The following is a 17,255-nucleotide window of genomic DNA, read 5'->3' as shown; positions in this document are numbered from 1 at the left end:
AGGTAAATGACTGCCCGAGACATCAGCTCCCCGGGTTGCCAGAAGTCGGGCTTCCATACGAGTTCTCGGGTGATGGTTCTTTACCCAGGTTACCTCAATAATAACATATCACTTGAGTGCACAAGTATGTGAAAATTACATTGCAGAAATCATTCTTCTACAGTCATTTGTCAATGGGGACTTCGCGCTTCTTTGAAGGCCAAAACTGGTTATTGAAAAATAACAAAATATGGCGGGCCTCACACATGTATATCTACCTCTGTTGGTATAGACCATAAGAATTTGAACACTGATATGATGGCACATACGCTATTGGGAGTTGTTCGTTGTGATCTTTCGTACGAGATTAAGTATATAATTGAAAATATGAAAGATAAATATGGATATCAAATCTCATATATGAAGGCATGGCGAATTTTGAAACGTGCTATGGAAATTTTTTATGGTACATGGGAGAGCTCCGTTCAATTACTTCCAAAATATATGTGTGCTTTGTCCAAATATAATCCGGGAACAGCTGTGGAGTGGAAGCAACTCAGAGCCAACACTGAAATGATTAAGACAATAAACTATGTTTTCTGGGCATTCAGGCCGTGTGTTGATGGGTTTCGACATTGTCGAAAAATAATTAGTGTCGATGGTACACACTTGTATACCAAATACAAACACAAAATGTTGATCGCTGTCACTCTGGATGCGAACAATCAGATGCTACCGCTAGCATTTGCTATTGTGGATGAAGAAACATCAGATTCTTGGAAATGGTTTTTGGAGAATCTAGGAAGACATGTTGTTCGTGGTGAAAATGTTGTGTGTCTTATTTCTGATAGGCATAAGAGAATCGTGCGAGCAACCTGAAGATCTACCATATTTCCAACATCCTTATGGTGTGCATCGTTTTTGTTTGAGACATGTGTGTTCAAACTTTAATGCTAAACTCAAATACGTGCATTTGAAAGATTTATGCTGGGTGGCAGGCACACAAAATCAAATTTGTAAGTTTGAAGCAACAATAAGGCAATCAAGCAAAAGAACATTTTGGCGCACATATATTTGTCTGGAATTACGAAAGAAAAATGGAGTTTGGCTCATGACGGTGGTTGGCGTCGTGGGGTGGCGAAAACCAATATGTCAGAGTGTTTAAATAGCATGAACGGTGCTCGTAGACTTCCTATATCTGCGATAATACAATTGAAACTTCTGAGGTGCGTACAATATTTCATTGAACGTGTGACAAGAGTTGGTGGTATGGTTTAGGAAAATCAGTTGTGGTCAGATTATGCATGTCGGAAGTATGAGAAATGGGCGAGAAAGTCTAGTGATTATCGTGTTGTCAAATATGATGTACGTGAGCAAACTACTTTGGTTGCAACTGTTGGAAGACCAAGTCGTGGCCAACATATGCAGGTGGTCAAGTTATCAACGAGTGATTGATCATGTAGTAAATGGACGATTTTTAGCATCCCATGTTTCCATGCTATTTGCACCAATAAGTGGCACTCCTTAGATCCCACGGCACTTGTGCAGCCATGATATAACATATCTGAGTAATTAGAAACGTACGAGGGAAAATTTAAACCTCTTGCAGATGAGAGATACTGGGATCCTCCAACGTTCGAGTTGCACCACAACCCGGTTAGATGTGAAAGAAGAAGAGTTGGTAGAGACAGAACAACTCGATTGAGAAATGGGATGGACACACCGGTAGTTAGAGAGAGACAACAACGATGAAGTTGCACATAAATCACCTTGAGCAATATGAAAGATTGAATGTCGACTATTACGATGTACAAAATTTCTATTTCATAATATTTTTAAGTTTTATGCAAATGAATTATTTTGTTTAATTGTAACATTTAAAATTGTTATGTCGTTATATGTATACCATTTACATTTTAAAAAAAAATAAGATGAAAAATTATAAAACACTTAGAGTCAGCGCCTAGGCGCCATGCAACATAGCGCCGTGGCGCTGATTTTGCGCAAAAATGGCACTGCAGCGCTACATTTTAAGCACCGCAGTGCTTACAAAGTAGCGCCGTGGCAACAGTTTTGCGCAAAACTTTGCGCAAAAGCGGCGCTACGTTGTAAGCGCCGCAGCGCAACGCTTGTACAAAGTAGCGCCGTGGCAACAGTTTTGAGCAAAACTGGCGCTGCGACGCTACGTTGTAAGCACCGCAGCGCAACGCTTGCGCAAAAAAACACTGCGGCGCTTAAAATGTAGCGCCGTGGCGCTAGGAATCTTCTATATAAAAAAAACTCTCTCATTCCACCACCAACACTCATTCACCCTACATCCATTATAACCAGTGCCTTCCTTCTTCTCCACCATAAAAAATCATTCCAACTCCACAAGTCGACCTCGGACGAAGTGAATTTCGATCCTATCAGAAGGTTAACGTTCTTCATGTTATGAATCTTCAATTCAATGTTCAATTTTGAATTAATAATGTTATAGAGTTTGTGCACATAACGTGTTCGATATATTGTTTCAATGAGGTTGTTGTTGATATTTGATGGCTTGTGGCCTTGTATGTAATAGGGGAACTACTGTTTGATTGATTGTGTTCATATTGTAGGCGCTATATTGTTGGAATTGTCATTGTTTGATTCGTTCTTATTGGGGACAATTACTAGCGAGCGAGGATTATTATTTGAGTTGAAACATGCCTTCGAGGAAGAGAAGTAAGCAAGTTCAGTCTGGGGATGGTGAGTCGTCTCAATCTAGTTTTGATAGACGATGTTTTTGGGATGCATTTGCCGCAGAAAATTATACAAAATTACAAGAGAAAAACATGCAGCGAGAAAAAAGGATGGATCAAAGCGTCCCAGGTTGTGAGACATTAAATCATGCTCAGTATTTGCATTGGACTGAGTTTGTGTAGCCACAGGCAGATGCTGTGATGTCACTTGTGCAGGAATTCTACGCTAACTTAAAAGTTAGGCATGAGGATTACCACGTGAGAATAAGGGGGCAGATAGTTCCTTTCGACAGTAGGACTATTAACTCGTTGTACTCGATGTCTGACTATGACACCGACGAGTACACGAGATTTATGAGACATGCCTATCCCTATGAGACGAGAATCAACACACTTTGTGAGCAGGGCACAGTTTGGAAGCTCAATAATCATCGAGCTCCGGTCACATTTCTTGCGACATCTATGATTAGGGAAGTATATAACTGTTATCATTTTGTAGCCTCGCGAATGATGCCATCCGGGCATGTTTCTGATGTCACAAAAACCAAAGCAGCATTGGTCTATTGCATAATCACCGACAAGATAGTGGATGCAGGCCAGGTGATCATGAATTCGATTTTGCAGGCTGCACGGGGCACATCCACAGTTAGCATGCCCCATTCTTCGACCATAACATAGCTCTTCCGCCTAGCTGGGGTTACATGGGATGACAGTGAGCCAGGCGATATCTTACTTATTCAGAAGCTCCCGAGGGATAAAAGACGGAGGCAGATTGAGAATGGTCCGGGCGAGGCTTCAGGGAGTGGAGCACATCCACAGCCCGCCCGACAGGCACGTGCAGAGAGGGGACAGACTGCACACCAATGTCTCGATGTCTTAGAGCGCATGATGATGAGACAGTGACAGATGACACACGAGCACATGGATTATGTGCATGATTTTAATCGTGTGCTTGCGCAGCGATTCCCTGCGACTAGCGCCTCCGACGAGTCATTTCCACCCCCGCCAGCATTTTATCAAAGACCCATTGAGGACGGTGTTGAGTCTGATGAGGATGATGAGGTTGAGCTGTTAGGCAAGGGCAGCGATTCCTGATGCTCGCTGAAACAAAGAACGACGAATCTGTAGACAGAGACGCCACTTCTGATTATCATCTTATCTTTCGGTTTTGTAATTTCTTGTGTTGCGATGTGTTTTGTTCGAACATGTTTTGTCTTCGTTTAAATTTCGTTATGAACGAATTGTGTTCTTTTTTTAATTCGACGAATGATAACTACAGTGCAAAATCAAATACCTCTTCTGATGTCAAAAAAAATTCATTGTACTTTATCTCAATCTATTAAAACAACTTGTAACAACTAATACAATTTAAACGATCCAACAATGAAAATTGTACAACAATACAAATGATATAGTTACAATCATGTAGAAGAATCATCATCAAAATTACAATGATACAAATGACTACCTGTTCCACAATCGGGTGGATTGCGCCTTCTCGTCCCTCTACGAAATCCAACATTTTCAGGATTTTCCTCGTTTGAGTAACATGGAAAAGTGATAGGTGAAATAACATCCATCTGTGGTCGCATATCATGCACAAGATGCTGATGACTAACATTAAACAGATTTTTGAAACTTTGTATGTTCGACCAAGATGGAGTTTGATAATCCTGCTGACCAAACGAACGTAAGTCACCAATCCCTGAATCACTGAAAAAACCAGATTGAGTAGTAAAGGGTCCTGCAGTATTCAACTGAGTTGACGGAATATTAGTGACAAACCCACTTGTTTGCCTAATCATGTCACTTCCCCACCCGAATGATGACTGATGCGAAAATGAGAAAGCATAATGAAATTTTGTTGGACATTAAATTGCCCGGCAAAAGTATAGTACGGATATGGTTAAAAACCAACGACATTAATTGTAGGTGATATGGTGTGTACAGTTATTCGATTATACCATTGAAAGTAGTCTTCGTTAGTTTGCATCGATCGACCGTGTCGTACCCCTTTAGCAACATATTTCAACCTATTATTCCACAACTCAATTGAATTTTTATGATAATCTCCTCAATTTGTGTTTCGATGACCTGTTCTCGTGATATTATGCAGATCTTCGTTGTCGACGACGGCCCTTGGAATTGATTGTGGTCTTCTGAATTGTCGCATAACACGATTAGGACGATGCATTTCCACGATGTCAAAGCAAATAAGGGGACAAACACATCACCATATTTTGTTGTCGTATGAATCAATAATCGTCTTTACATCTATATCATTCTTCTGGTAAACGATCCAATTATACTGTAAAAAATATAAATGTTAAAATTTAACATTCATTTAATCAAAAAAACTTTAATATTCATTTAATCAGAATAAATTGTTAAACATTCAATTATAGTACCTCATTATTATTCATACGATCTAGAGAATCCCTTATAATTCTTACAACATGTATGGGAGAATGTGTGTAACTAAATCCAATTTTCCACATACAATTTAACAAATACAATTACATATAAAAAAATATAAGAGATATACATGATATTACCACAATAAATTTTAAATATTACTATACACCATATGAAGAAACTAGAATAATAGCATCTGGATCAACGTGAGGTACAACTAATGTTAACCCATCTTGATCGGGGTTAACACATTTAATCATGCTCCATGCCCATATATGCTTATAATAATAAAAATAGTTAAACATAAATAACAAGAAAATTGTGTTTAATAATCACATTAAATTTTTTATACCTGCAGGATATATAAAGGTCCAGCCGTTGTAGTCTTCTCTATACGTGTTGCGTTACACAACTCACAGTATAGAAATGTTAAAACTGCATTACCCCAATTGTAAGAGTTTACGTTATCAATATCCCGTAACAGTTGCAAAAAAATGAGTCTAGCAGACCCTCCTTGATAGTCAGGGAATAATATTCCTCCAATAATCATTAACGCAAAACAACGAGTATATTTCACAACATCTACTTCTGAACTATCATCATTAATAAGGTTAGACATGCAATGGTCGTGTAGTGCAATTATAGACAAATGACCACCTTTTAAATGTTTTGATGATTGTACAAATCCAAACAAGTGTGTTGTCATTCCTCAACTGTATGCGACACATCTATTCCAGTGACTGCTTGACAATCAATTGTTAGACCCCAAATGACTGAAACATCTTTTAACGTGATAGTTGCTTCACCACATGTAAAATGAAACGTGTGTGTCTCGCGTCGTCAACTTTCAACAAGAGCAGTAATCAAATGATTATCAAAAAACTTGTGAGCCACATTCTAAAACTCCATAAAAACTCATATCATTCAAGTATGCAAGTACGCGATCGTGTATGTAATTATCAGTGTATAACTTCCAAATCAAATTGTCTGACCTCTTCACTTTGACAATATCATCAACGGTTTCGGAAGAAACTGTAGATGACATATGTGTCGCTTGTAAATAGAGGACACTGAGATCTTCTTGACCTCGATTATCTGTCATTCTGAAATAAGTTGTCGATCTTCTAAACCGGTAAGAAACGAGCTCGACAGTTCTTTGGTGAGGAAGGGAAAATTTTCGAAAGATGTGAGAAATAATGTGTGAAAGAGTAATGAAAGGAGAAAGAAGGAGAGAAGAGGGAAAGAGATAAGGTGGGGGTGGAGGGGATGTGCTCCAACGTGGAGCAACAATGCTCACGTGGAGCATGATCCGTGCTTCGTAAACGCGGATTGCAGTACATTTAAAAAAAATTAACTTATTTCTGAAATAAATTATAAAATAACCCTATGAAAAAGATCAACGTCTGAGAAATTTTATACGAGTGTTTATGTTTTTTAATTTACCATGATACTTGCAAACACTCTATAAAAAATCTCACCCACCATAAATAAGACCAAGATATTAACAAAAAGAAACCCACAGCCAGATTGTCGGATGTTTGGAGTAGGGGGGAATCATTTTTGAGAACCTCGAGGGTCAAATTGCGAAAACGAATACCCGCTCTATCTCTTGCACGGAGGCCCCTGTTTCCCGCCAAAAATCCAATCACCTCTTCTGTTCCACTTCCTTTTTAGCCACCAATAGCAACCAACACAGCGAGACGCAGAAGGCGGCGCCATGGATGATCTCAACTTCAAGCAAGACATAGGTAATCTACCTCGTCAATGTTCATTACGCCTTTTTGTGTGTTCTAATCTGCACATATAGAGTTCACTGGATTTTGTGTTGTGTGTTCCAGAAACCGCGAAGGATTTTCTTTCCAACTTTGCAGATCTGAATGGTGAAGCCAAATACATCAACATCCTTGTGAGTTTCCATACTTTTGCTTCCTTTTTCTCTCTCATTATGGATTCGGGATACCAGACTATAATATGAGCTTAATGGTGGTTATTTGGTGCTTTAGATCTTCATATATTGTGTATTTTTTGAAAAAAAAATTATTTTGCTGATTTGTTGATTTTCAGCAAGATGTAGCGAATCGCAGAGTTAAGGCCGTCCAGATCGAGCTAGAAGACCTAGCTAATGTGACGTTTCTTCCCTTTCAGTTTTATCAAATGCCAACAGTTCTGAAGTAAATCTTTTTGATTTAAGTATTTCATTGTATTTTTTTAAAATTAGTACAAGGACTTGGATGAGGAATTTCTGAGGCGGGTCACCGAAAACACACGGAGATATGTTGGAGTATTTGCGACTGCAATTGACCAGCTTATGCCGGAGCCAACGGAGGTCTTTATGGATGACGACCAAGATATATTGACGACTCAGAGATCTGAGGAAGGAACTGAAAATTCTGATCGATCTGATCCACAGCAAAAGATGCCTATGGAAATCAAGCGAATATTGTAAGATTTATCCAAGAAATTTGGATTTTTTAATTCTTATTTGATTGTCATAAATTGCTCGTTGTTTTGATTGTTCGACAGATCCACTATCTAAAGTAGAAAGGAAAGGCAACATTATATTTCGTGTATCTCCTCCTTTCCAGTAAAACCTATATCTATTATTGAAGCATTTTTTTAACTGGCCTTTCATATGGTGAGATAAAAGGAGATTAGAAGCACGGTCAATATAAGTTAAACGGGTATAGTACAACAAACAAAAATATGCTTGCACAACTATGTACTTACATCGCCCTTATTTTTTATATTTGTAATACCAGAGAAGTAAAAGTTTATTTATATTTTCTGCCGAATGAAATCCGACATCTGAAAATTGCTAAACCAATTAACTAGTATTTATTGAGTTGATTGCATAGGAGAGGAATACATGGAAATGATTATTAGACTAGAGCGGTGATGGTTTAACCTTGAAGCCGAGTATTAAAAAACATAGGTTGATTAGGTTGCTTCATTAGATTGTTTTTCAGGGGCTAATATCCGTAGTTATTAGAAGTGGAAGGGGGCACTACACAAGCAAACCAATACTTTTTTATGGTTTAAGGCACATGCTTCATCAAAGCATTTCGCCTTACCTTGTGTCGAGGCTCTAAGGGAGAGCCTCAACGGGCCTTGAGCCTAGGCTCACTCCTTTTTGGAATTTAACAACTATGCTAATGTCACTGTCTCAAGTTTGATTCATTCCATGAACTAGAGGCAGTATAAGAATTGTGATCACGATTATCTGCTAAACTTCTTAAGAAAGGAATGGGAAGCTAACGAATTATCTTCTGAAAACCAGTGAAGTTTACATTAAAGCATCTTCAAAAGGTCGGAATTTCACCATTAGGGAGGTCAAAGCTGCATATATCGGTCAGCTTGTGAGGATATCTGGTATTGTGACACGCTGTTCGGATGTCAAACCATTAATGCAGGTGGCTGTCTATACTTGCGAAGAGTGTGGATTCGAAATCTACCAGGTTTTGTATTTGCTATGTGCTAGACTTCATTCTTGACTTTGTATGCTCAATAATCTGCGGTTTTTCTCTTCAAAAAAAAATTAATAATAATAATAATCTGCGGTTTTATTTGACTCAGGAGGTCACTGCTCGAGTATTCATGCCTCTATTTGATTGTCCATCTGCTCAATGCAAAACAAATAGGGCAAAAGGAAATCTTATTCCCCAGCTCAGGGCATCAAAATTTTTGAAGTTTCAGGAGGTTAACACTTACATTTAAGAGTGGCAATTCAATCAAAACAATCCCGAGTTCCTTTTTCATAGAATTAAATTGATTGCAGGCCAAACTTCAAGAGTTAGCTGAACATGTTCCGAAAGGGCACATTCCTCGGTCCATGACTGTTCATTTTAGGGGAGAGCTTACACGAAAGGTTGGTGATATCTGTCATCTTCTAAGTGTTTTTCTTAAACTGCATAAAATTGATGCATGTCTACAAGCTGAGGCGTGGAGTCTAGGACCTCGGGTTGTGGAATCTTGATGTCGCAAACTCAAATTATTATGCAAGCTTGGAATTTTTTTTAAAAAAAAAATCAGAAATTATAATGATTTGCCCACTTGAAATAGTTTAGATATAATTAGACCTCTCTGATTTGTGTTTCAGTTTGAAACCTGACAATAAATATAGAAGATAAGTTTTTTTTTAGAATTATTGAAGATTAGATATTACTAGTTAATAAAAGGCTCAAAGCATGCTAAGGTGCTCAATTTAAATGAATAATGTTAAGTTTTTTCCTTTTTGTGTATAATACCCAGCTAACTTTTTTCGCAGATATTAGAAATTTATATTTTCGGTTCTAGCCTTTCAACCTATGATCATTCTCGTTATTGCAGGTGGCTCCAGGTGATATTGTTGAGTTGTCGGGGATATTTCTTCCAATGCCATACACTGGATTTAGGGCTATGCGAGCTGGATTAATTGCAGATACATACTTGGAAGCCATGTCTGTCACCCATTTCAAAAAAAAATATGAAGAGTAAGACATTTCACTATTTCTTATATATGCTGTTTTTTTTTTTTTTTGCTACATGGGAATAAAATGTCAATGAGATTCTCGTCAAGGTTTAGCTAGTTAATTCTGCAGTTCTGGAGAGTGCCACAGCGTACTTACTGATTCATTATAAATGACGTCTTATTTTGGTTTCTGGATCACAAAATTTTGTGATAAAGCTAAAGAAACATAGATATAGAACGAGGATGCCTTGTTCTGCCATCTTACCTTCACCGGGAGTAAAGTGAAACGTATTGGGTTTTATTATGCCCTTCGTCTCAGATACCTTTCCTAGTGAAACTGTTGTAATTTATTTTTATATTTGGATAGAGTAGAGACAGAAGAGAACAGTACGGCAAATGTACTCTGCTGGTAATACCCAACCCCAAATTATCCTTTTCACCTGCAGGGTGACAATTCATTCTTAGGGTATTCTTTATGGTTACCTGTCCAATTGATTCGTGACAAAAAGTTTATTAGTGAAACTAAACGATTGTTGCTGTTTGCAGGTATGAACTCAGAGGAGATGAGGAAGAGCAAATTGCTCGCTTAGCTGAGGATGGTGACATCTATAACAAATTGGCTCAGTCATTGGCTCCCGAGATATTTGGGCATGCAGATATTAAAAAGGCCCTTCTTCTTCTCCTAGTTGGTGCTCCACATCGAAAATTGAAGGATGGAATGAGGGTACTATTGATGTTTTTTTTTTAGCATGACCTTTTTTACCCTTGAACAATCTGATTATGAAAGTTGATGCCTCTCTTTCTATTCGTTTCTGTTTTATTGCTATAACGCACACATCAGTGCCTTTTTTTCCTTCTGCCCGAGTCAAATGCAGTTCTTTGGACATGATAAAACGTACCTGTCTATCAGTTCCACCTTGGAAAGCATCTATCTTTCATTTGGGAATCTTATTGTGCTTCCTATGGTTTTGGCATAATAACATTATCTAAATGCAGATTAGAGGAGACCTACACATATGTTTGATGGGTGATCCAGGAGTTGCAAAAAGTCAGCTTCTCAAACACATAATTAATGTTGCCCCAAGGGGTGTTTATACAACTGGTAAAGGAAGTAGTGGAGTTGGTTTGACTGCTGCTGTTCAGAAGGATCCGGTGACAAATGAAATGGTTTTGGAAGGTGGTGCTCTGGTGAGAGCACTGATTGAAGGTGTCTTTTTCTATCTTCCGAAAGCAAATGGAGTATTAATAAGAACTGTTGCTTGCATCAGGTACTTGCGGATATGGGTATATGTGCCATTGATGAATTCGACAAGATGGATGAATCTGATCGTACAGCAATACACGAAGTAATGGAGCAGCAAACTGTTAGTATTGCTAAGGCTGGCATCACTACATCTCTGAATGCACGGACTGCTGTCCTTGCTGCGGCTAATCCGGCCTGGTATACTTATCATAAACTCAATGTAACTGTTTTTGGTTTGTGTTTTAGTATGTCACACAATCAATCTCATTTGCATTTTTATACTTAAATATCTGGACTATAATACAGATGCAAGGCTGGTTTAATTCGACCAAGTCACAACTAATTATTAATCAATAACTTCCATTGCCCGCTCTGATATTTTTCAGTTTCCATGTTTATGTTAAGGGGAAGATATGATCTTAGGAGAACACCAGCTGAGAATATCAATCTCCCCCCTGCTCTTCTGTCAAGGTTTGATCTCCTGTGGTTGATCCTAGACCGAGCAGATATGGATACGGATCTTGAAATGGCTAGGCATGTTCTCCATGTTCACCAGGCGAAAGAATCTCCTGACCTTGGGTTCACTCCCCTTGAACCATCGGTCCTCAGGTAAATCCATCAACAAATATTTTCATTTTTCATAGATTTTATCACCCGAAAAAAATAAGAAATTAAATATTTATCTAGAAAAATTAATGCAATTATTTCTATCAGAATTCCAAGAATGTGGGGAGTAAAGTTCTTTGGTTTTTGCATTGATCTGTTGCTAAGGCTTTGTAAGAGAACCATTTAGTAACATTAAATGCATGACATGGTCCTTGCCGCACAAATTCCATTTGATAGAAAACCTTTAAGTGTAAACTGCACTTGTTTGAACTGAAAAAGTTATCATGATTACTAGGGCATATATATCAGCTGCAAGAAAATTGTCCCCCGCAGTACCAAAGGAGCTGGAAGAATATCTAGCCAGCGCATATTCAAGCATCAGGCAGGAGGAAGCAAAATCAAGTATTCCCCACTCTTATACAACTGTTAGAACTCTACTAAGCATTCTCAGGATATCGGGGGTGAGTACTTTATCGATCATTCAGTGTTGATCAATGGAAACTCTTTAATCGTGCTGTACATTGGTCAACAGCATTCTCATGATAATATGATTTTTTTCAAGTGTCTTATTGATCAGTCAATATTTCATTTGTAAAGAATTATTTATATTTTTTGGACCCTCATTCAACAGCAGTAGAAGGCAATATACCGTGGCTGATCTTTTTTCTGGATGGAATTGCAAATCTCAGAAGATAAAAATTCTCTTAAATTTGGCCTTTTTAGATTAAGGTTGCATGACTATACTACAGAACTTTAAGTGGGATGGAAACTTATATTGACCTTTTCAGGCTTTAGCAAGGCTAAGATTCTCGGATTACGTTGCTCAGAGTGATGTGGATGAGGCACTTAGGTTAATGCAAATGTCAAAGTTCTCTTTGTATTCGGATGAACGCCAAAGATCAGGGTTGGATGCGATTTCTGATATATATTCAATCTTACGGGACGAAGCTACTCGGATTAACGAGATGAATATAAGCTACGCCCATGCGCTTAACTGGATTTCAAGAAAGGTTAGATTCTGAAAATACATAGTCTCTCACAATTTGGGGAGTACCCATGTCAAAGCAGTACCAGATCTATTTTATACACTGTTACTTAATTGTTGATTAACCCCTCTGAGTGGGGAATGCTAAGTAACTGAAGTGCGAAACGCACGCTGGTTATAAGACCTATGTTGGTCAAATTGTTTTGCTTTTGTGATGACTATATATTCGTTTTTATCACTAGTCATGAAACTTGCTCTTGGTTTCAACAGGGATACAGTGAAGCCCAGCTTAAAGAATGTTTAGAAGAATATGCAGCCTTAAATGTGTGGCAGATCCATCCAAACACATTTGACATCCGTTTTATTGATGTTTAAGCAAGTTATGCCTGCCATCAAGCATTCCACCCTAGCCGCATGATGGAGCAAAACAGCTTGCTATTTGAACTAAACGGCTAGGTCAGGCATTACCAGCCTTATTGTTGGTTGGCAAGTGAAGTGAGACATCCTGTAATGACTGCATATCATCTCAATCTTCCTTGTAAACTTATACTTAACTATGCAAAAATTGCAAAAAAATCCACTGCTTTTACTCTTCATTGGAAGAAGATACATTTGCTTCAGTTTATTATTCTACATCTCTACCTGTAGAAGAAACTGCCATACCTTTAACCTACAGAGGGAGAAAAAAGAACATAATTGCGCACGGCATGTACACGAGGAATGAATCACATTATTATGCTGCCCTTCTTCATCTCTCGTCAGAACTCGGTATGTTGGTGACAGATCTCTGAGATTAGAGGTTCAAAAAAAGCGATTCATTTGTGTCACAGACATCTCTCTACAGCGTAAATATTGGAAATCTTAATCGAATGAAAAAAATTCTCTAAATTTTAGAGAATATACATGAAAATTTCCGGCATCCATAATACAACCAATTTCCCTCTTCCCCCATAAGAACGAACTCGAATAAGTATACCTGTCGATGATGATGCCTGATACTGTTGTGAATTGCTGCAATAACCCGAAGTAGCACGTACATGGGAAGGAGTATGCCACTAGCTTTAACAGTAAGAAGCTGCACAGTTATTTCAAGAATTTTAATTTGGGTTTTTTGATGATGCATACGAATGAATTATACCAAGAAATGGTAGGGAATTACTATAGGAAGTGACGATGGGTAACCCCTTGACCCTGTTCCCGAGGCAAACACAGCAATTAAATGTCGGATCAGAAGCAATGCGGTTAACTGCAAATTCAGCAAACAAAATATAACAAACGTACACACAAATTTAGAGTAAAAAACACTTGGGGAGTTAATATTAAAGTAAAAAGACTCACAATGAGAGCCACTGATCTGCAGCAAGCAGCACTTCTGTCAGCTGCTGATGCACACTCCGAGTATTCAGTTTCAAGAATCTCTCCCACATTCTCTTGTTCTCGATTAATTCTTGGGATTTCCAAACTTCCCCTAACAGTATTTAAAACACCGACTTTACTTATTTTTCATAAATAATCAGCTCTGGCAAATTCCATTTTAAACAAGAATCCCGGAGCATAGAACACTACGTACCTTATGGTTACTATCGTCGTGTCGATTAAGTGTGCCTTCTTCGGCTGTGATGTGTACCCCGGTTCAAACTTCTGCAACCAAATATCAAATTAGGACAAAATAAAATATTTGATGCTCGACACCTAAACCCTTTTCACTAATTTTTAATTACTATATATTCAAAATATATTGAACCTCACAGACAACAGAAACAACACAGGTAGACTAGAAAGAAGATAGATTCTAATGTCCCACTCACAGCTAAATGAAAAAAGAGAATAGCCAAAGAAATGCTCCCGAGTTGCCTTCCTTCCAAAAAAAAAAAAAACTAATCCGTGGAATTGAAATTAAATAAATCAGGAGAAAGGAGTTTTAAAAGAAGGTGAATACATAAATAAACATAATATTTTATTTAATATATATATATATACACACACACTAGACGAAAATCCTTCAGGAAGAGGCTCCAGCTTTCTCAAACAGGGGCAAGAAACACACAGAAACAACAACTAAGGGGAAACAGATCCAAGATTTTTATATTAAAAACAACAAGTAAATAATTAATATTGTTAATATGATCGACAGAATTAATATGGAAAATCCCACTGATCATATTCTTGATTTGACAGAACAAAATTTGCACCTGCAAGCAAATTTCACAAATAGTGTTTCGCTTTTCATTGCACCATCTCTGTATGCAATCTCTGTGAGCAAACTGAAAACAGAGCAAAACAAGAAACAATCATATTCAATTCCATGAAGGACATAAATTTCCCAATAATAATAATAATAATCACGAAACACAAACCTTGACAGTTCCGGTGCAAGCGCAAGGAGTCTCCAAGCTTTTACAGCTTTCGGACTCTTCTTCATGGCATATTCTGCATATAGATTTTGCAGAATCATGATCTTAAATCATCTATATTCACTAAAACATCAACACCCATGATTTTCTTTCTGCTGAATTGTAACTTTTTCCCTGAACCAGGGGATTTGTGATTTCAAAAATTTGTTCTTGGAGAATGTTTCTGCCTTCTGGGGTAGCTCACCTTTGTGGAGTTCTTGGGGAGCTTAAATAATTAGAAAGCAAATGACCAGATTAGGATTTGTCAAAAAACAAAAACAAAAAACAATTTGAAGAAGGAGCATTTTCCACGTGTTTGATTAGAGAAAAAAAGATTTAGATAAACCATAAACTGTTACATTTTTTATATATATATAACGCGCTGACATTTGTGTATATCCACCTTCGCATCGCACACCTCAAGCGATTTGACTCGAGCAGTTAGCCGTATGTCGACAAGAGGCCAGTCCAAATTTGTCGAAATACCAAAATGGGCCCAATTCAGACGGGGTCTAATCGGCATAATAAAACAGAAACTTCATCAAATCCTTGTATAAGAAAACATGTGATAGAAAAAGTCATAAAAACAGAATTGCATCCGAGATCAAATAAATTAGCACATTAATTCTACTAAAATATAGTATAATACTATTTAATGTTTGTGTTGGTGCCCCTGAAATTAAAATTATTGGCTCAATGAAAGCCCTTAGAATATTTCCAGCAGGACAAAATAAAATTATTGGCAGAGGATTGACAGGGTAATGGGCTTGTAACTGGCCACGACACCATGATGAAGCTTGTGCAAAGAAATCAGGAAACAATCGTCCGAAGATCACGAGAGCAGGGAAATTGGCTTGATATTTGTGTTTTATGGAGTTAATCCCAAAACATCTCTTAAGTGTTCTGTGAGAACCCGAATTTCCTAGCATTTCAGCAGCAATGCAAAACTCCAGCAGAAGTTAATATTTCCAGCAGCTTGCAATATTCAGTAGCAAAGAAAAATTCCAGCAGAAGCTAACAATTCCATCATTAGCTAATATTTCAGAAGTTGATATTTTCCAGCAGATAGAATCCAGCAACAGAACGAGATTCCAGCAGACAATTACTAATTCAACTCATGACTTGTAACTGAAGCATTTAAAATGGAATAAAGACTGTTAAATGCAGATTATGGCCATTAATAGGGAGTCTAACAGTCAGATTTTGGCCTATAAATAACACCCTCAAGTCTCTGAATTGATGTTACACAAATCTTGAGATTATTACTTATATTTTCGAGCTAAGAGAGTGCCTTGTTCGAGCTGTAAAATCCAGTAGCGAGAGCAACCAGATTTCCAGTAGACTTCAACCGAAACTCTAGCAAATTACGGTAAGTGGGCTATGTATAAATATCTTGAAATCGGTTTGATAATTCCTGTTTTAAATATTTCTGATCTCTGATTTTTGAAGCACTGAAACTTAGTGAACTAATGGTAGGAATATATATTCTGAACATTACTGATTACTGATTACTGATTACCGGCCTCACCCCTTAGAGGAGAGAACATATAGGGGACTGATATCAGTTTAGCCATGAAATTCACGAACGTGCTCAGTGCTTACTTGTTAAATTTCTGATTACTGATTACTGAATACTGATTACTGATTTCGGAATACTGAATACTGATTTCTGTTATGAAAATAAGAATCTCTGTATATTATTCATATTACTGTTTCTGTATGAAAATGATTTCGAAAACTGGGAGTTATTCCCGCCCCCGCTTACTGAGTGACAACCATATCACTCACCCACCAAATCCATCTCAGATAAGAGCGAGGAAGAATTGTTAGAAGAAGAACAACAACATCAGTTCTGGGTCTGGTGAAGAAGACTGTTATTTTTCTCAGTTCTGATTTATGTAATTAGATTCCGCTGCATCTGTTAAGACAATATTATGTTCGGTTTTAAATTTTTGCTGTAAAACATTTGAGTTTGTATCAGACTTTGAGATATTCAGTATTTATGAATAAAAAGACTGGTTTCTAAATTTTTACTTCTGAGGCTTGTTGTTTTCGAATGTAAATTTGAGAGCAACGTCAGTGTCGACCAACCCCCGTCCCGGGGCGTGACATTGAAGTGGTATCAGAGCAAACCAGGTTTCATAATCTGGGGAGGAGGAACTAGAAATAACAAGTTCTGATAGACTTTTGAAAATAAATCCTGAAAGTTACTGAGATAAACTACTGTAATAGACTATTGAAAATAAGCTACTGTAATAGACTTCTGAAAATTAACTACTGTAATAGACTACTAAAAATATAGACTAACTACGTACAGTTGGGAAAAATCAGTAATGGAAACAAATCAGAATACAGTAGAGCTCTGAGTGTTTCAGCAGCATGTCAAAAATAAGCAGCATGTCTGAAATGAGTAGGAAAAAAAAAAATTCAGTAGACCCAAAACCAGTAGCCCAAAACCAGAACC

General features: G+C 37.6%; 3 protein-coding genes across 3 annotated transcripts; 2 read left to right on the top strand and 1 right to left on the bottom strand.

The window, feature by feature from the left end:
* The first annotated feature begins 297 nt into the window (after positions 1-297).
* LOC142556395 (uncharacterized) lies at positions 298-858 on the top strand. The gene has a single exon (XM_075667857.1). It carries the CDS (start codon positions 298-300, stop codon positions 856-858), a length of 561 nt encoding a protein of 186 aa, XP_075523972.1.
* A 5,872-nt stretch (positions 859-6,730) lies between these two features.
* On the top strand, positions 6,731-13,008 carry LOC142556532 (DNA replication licensing factor MCM7-like). The gene is made up of 15 exons (XM_075667990.1): positions 6,731-6,865; positions 6,956-7,023; positions 7,182-7,241; positions 7,336-7,559; positions 8,395-8,572; positions 8,691-8,813; positions 8,893-8,982; positions 9,444-9,586; positions 10,111-10,288; positions 10,561-10,752; positions 10,833-11,005; positions 11,213-11,416; positions 11,709-11,874; positions 12,202-12,423; positions 12,669-13,008. The coding sequence occupies exons 1-15, from the start codon at positions 6,835-6,837 to the stop codon at positions 12,771-12,773; spliced, it is 2,157 nt and encodes a 718-aa protein (XP_075524105.1). The 5' UTR covers positions 6,731-6,834; the 3' UTR covers positions 12,774-13,008.
* On the bottom strand, positions 12,964-15,314 carry LOC142556394 (uncharacterized). Its single transcript, XM_075667855.1, has 8 exons — positions 15,179-15,314; positions 14,756-14,856; positions 14,591-14,662; positions 13,969-14,039; positions 13,737-13,866; positions 13,558-13,589; positions 13,375-13,473; positions 12,964-13,185 (listed from the first exon to the last, which is right to left on the bottom strand). Exons 1-8 carry the CDS (start codon positions 15,312-15,314, stop codon positions 13,029-13,031), a joined length of 798 nt encoding a protein of 265 aa, XP_075523970.1. The 3' UTR covers positions 12,964-13,028.
* Positions 15,315-17,255: the final 1,941 nt, after the last annotated feature.

This window comes from Primulina tabacum, chromosome 9 (assembly GCF_025594145.1).
Source record: "Primulina tabacum isolate GXHZ01 chromosome 9, ASM2559414v2, whole genome shotgun sequence".
Classification (NCBI taxonomy): domain Eukaryota; kingdom Viridiplantae; phylum Streptophyta; class Magnoliopsida; order Lamiales; family Gesneriaceae; genus Primulina; species Primulina tabacum.
The sequence above is the reverse complement of the archived record's forward strand: the minus strand, read 5'-3'. Positions and strand labels throughout refer to the sequence as shown.

Excerpts from the sequence above, each read along its gene's own strand:
- LOC142556532 (XM_075667990.1), top strand. The coding sequence starts at position 6,835 with ATGGATGATCTCAACTTCAAGCAAGACATAG. Across the intron at positions 6,866-6,955 it reads CAACTTCAAGCAAGACATAG|AAACCGCGAAGGATTTTCTT; the intron begins GTAATCTACCTC and ends TGTGTGTTCCAG. Across the intron at positions 7,560-8,394 it reads ATGGAAATCAAGCGAATATT|TGAAGTTTACATTAAAGCAT; the intron begins GTAAGATTTATC and ends TCTGAAAACCAG.
- LOC142556394 (XM_075667855.1), bottom strand. The coding sequence starts at position 15,314 with ATGCCGATTAGACCCCGTCTGAATTGGGCCCATTTTGGTATTTCGACA. Across the intron at positions 13,590-13,736 it reads GCAGATCAGTGGCTCTCATT|GGTCAAGGGGTTACCCATCG; the intron begins GTGAGTCTTTTT and ends CCTCGGGAACAG. Across the intron at positions 13,474-13,557 it reads ACCCATCGTCACTTCCTATA|CTTCTTACTGTTAAAGCTAG; the intron begins GTAATTCCCTAC and ends ATAACTGTGCAG.
- LOC142556395 (XM_075667857.1), top strand. The coding sequence starts at position 298 with ATGGCACATACGCTATTGGGAGTTGTTCGTTGTGATCTTTCGTACGAG.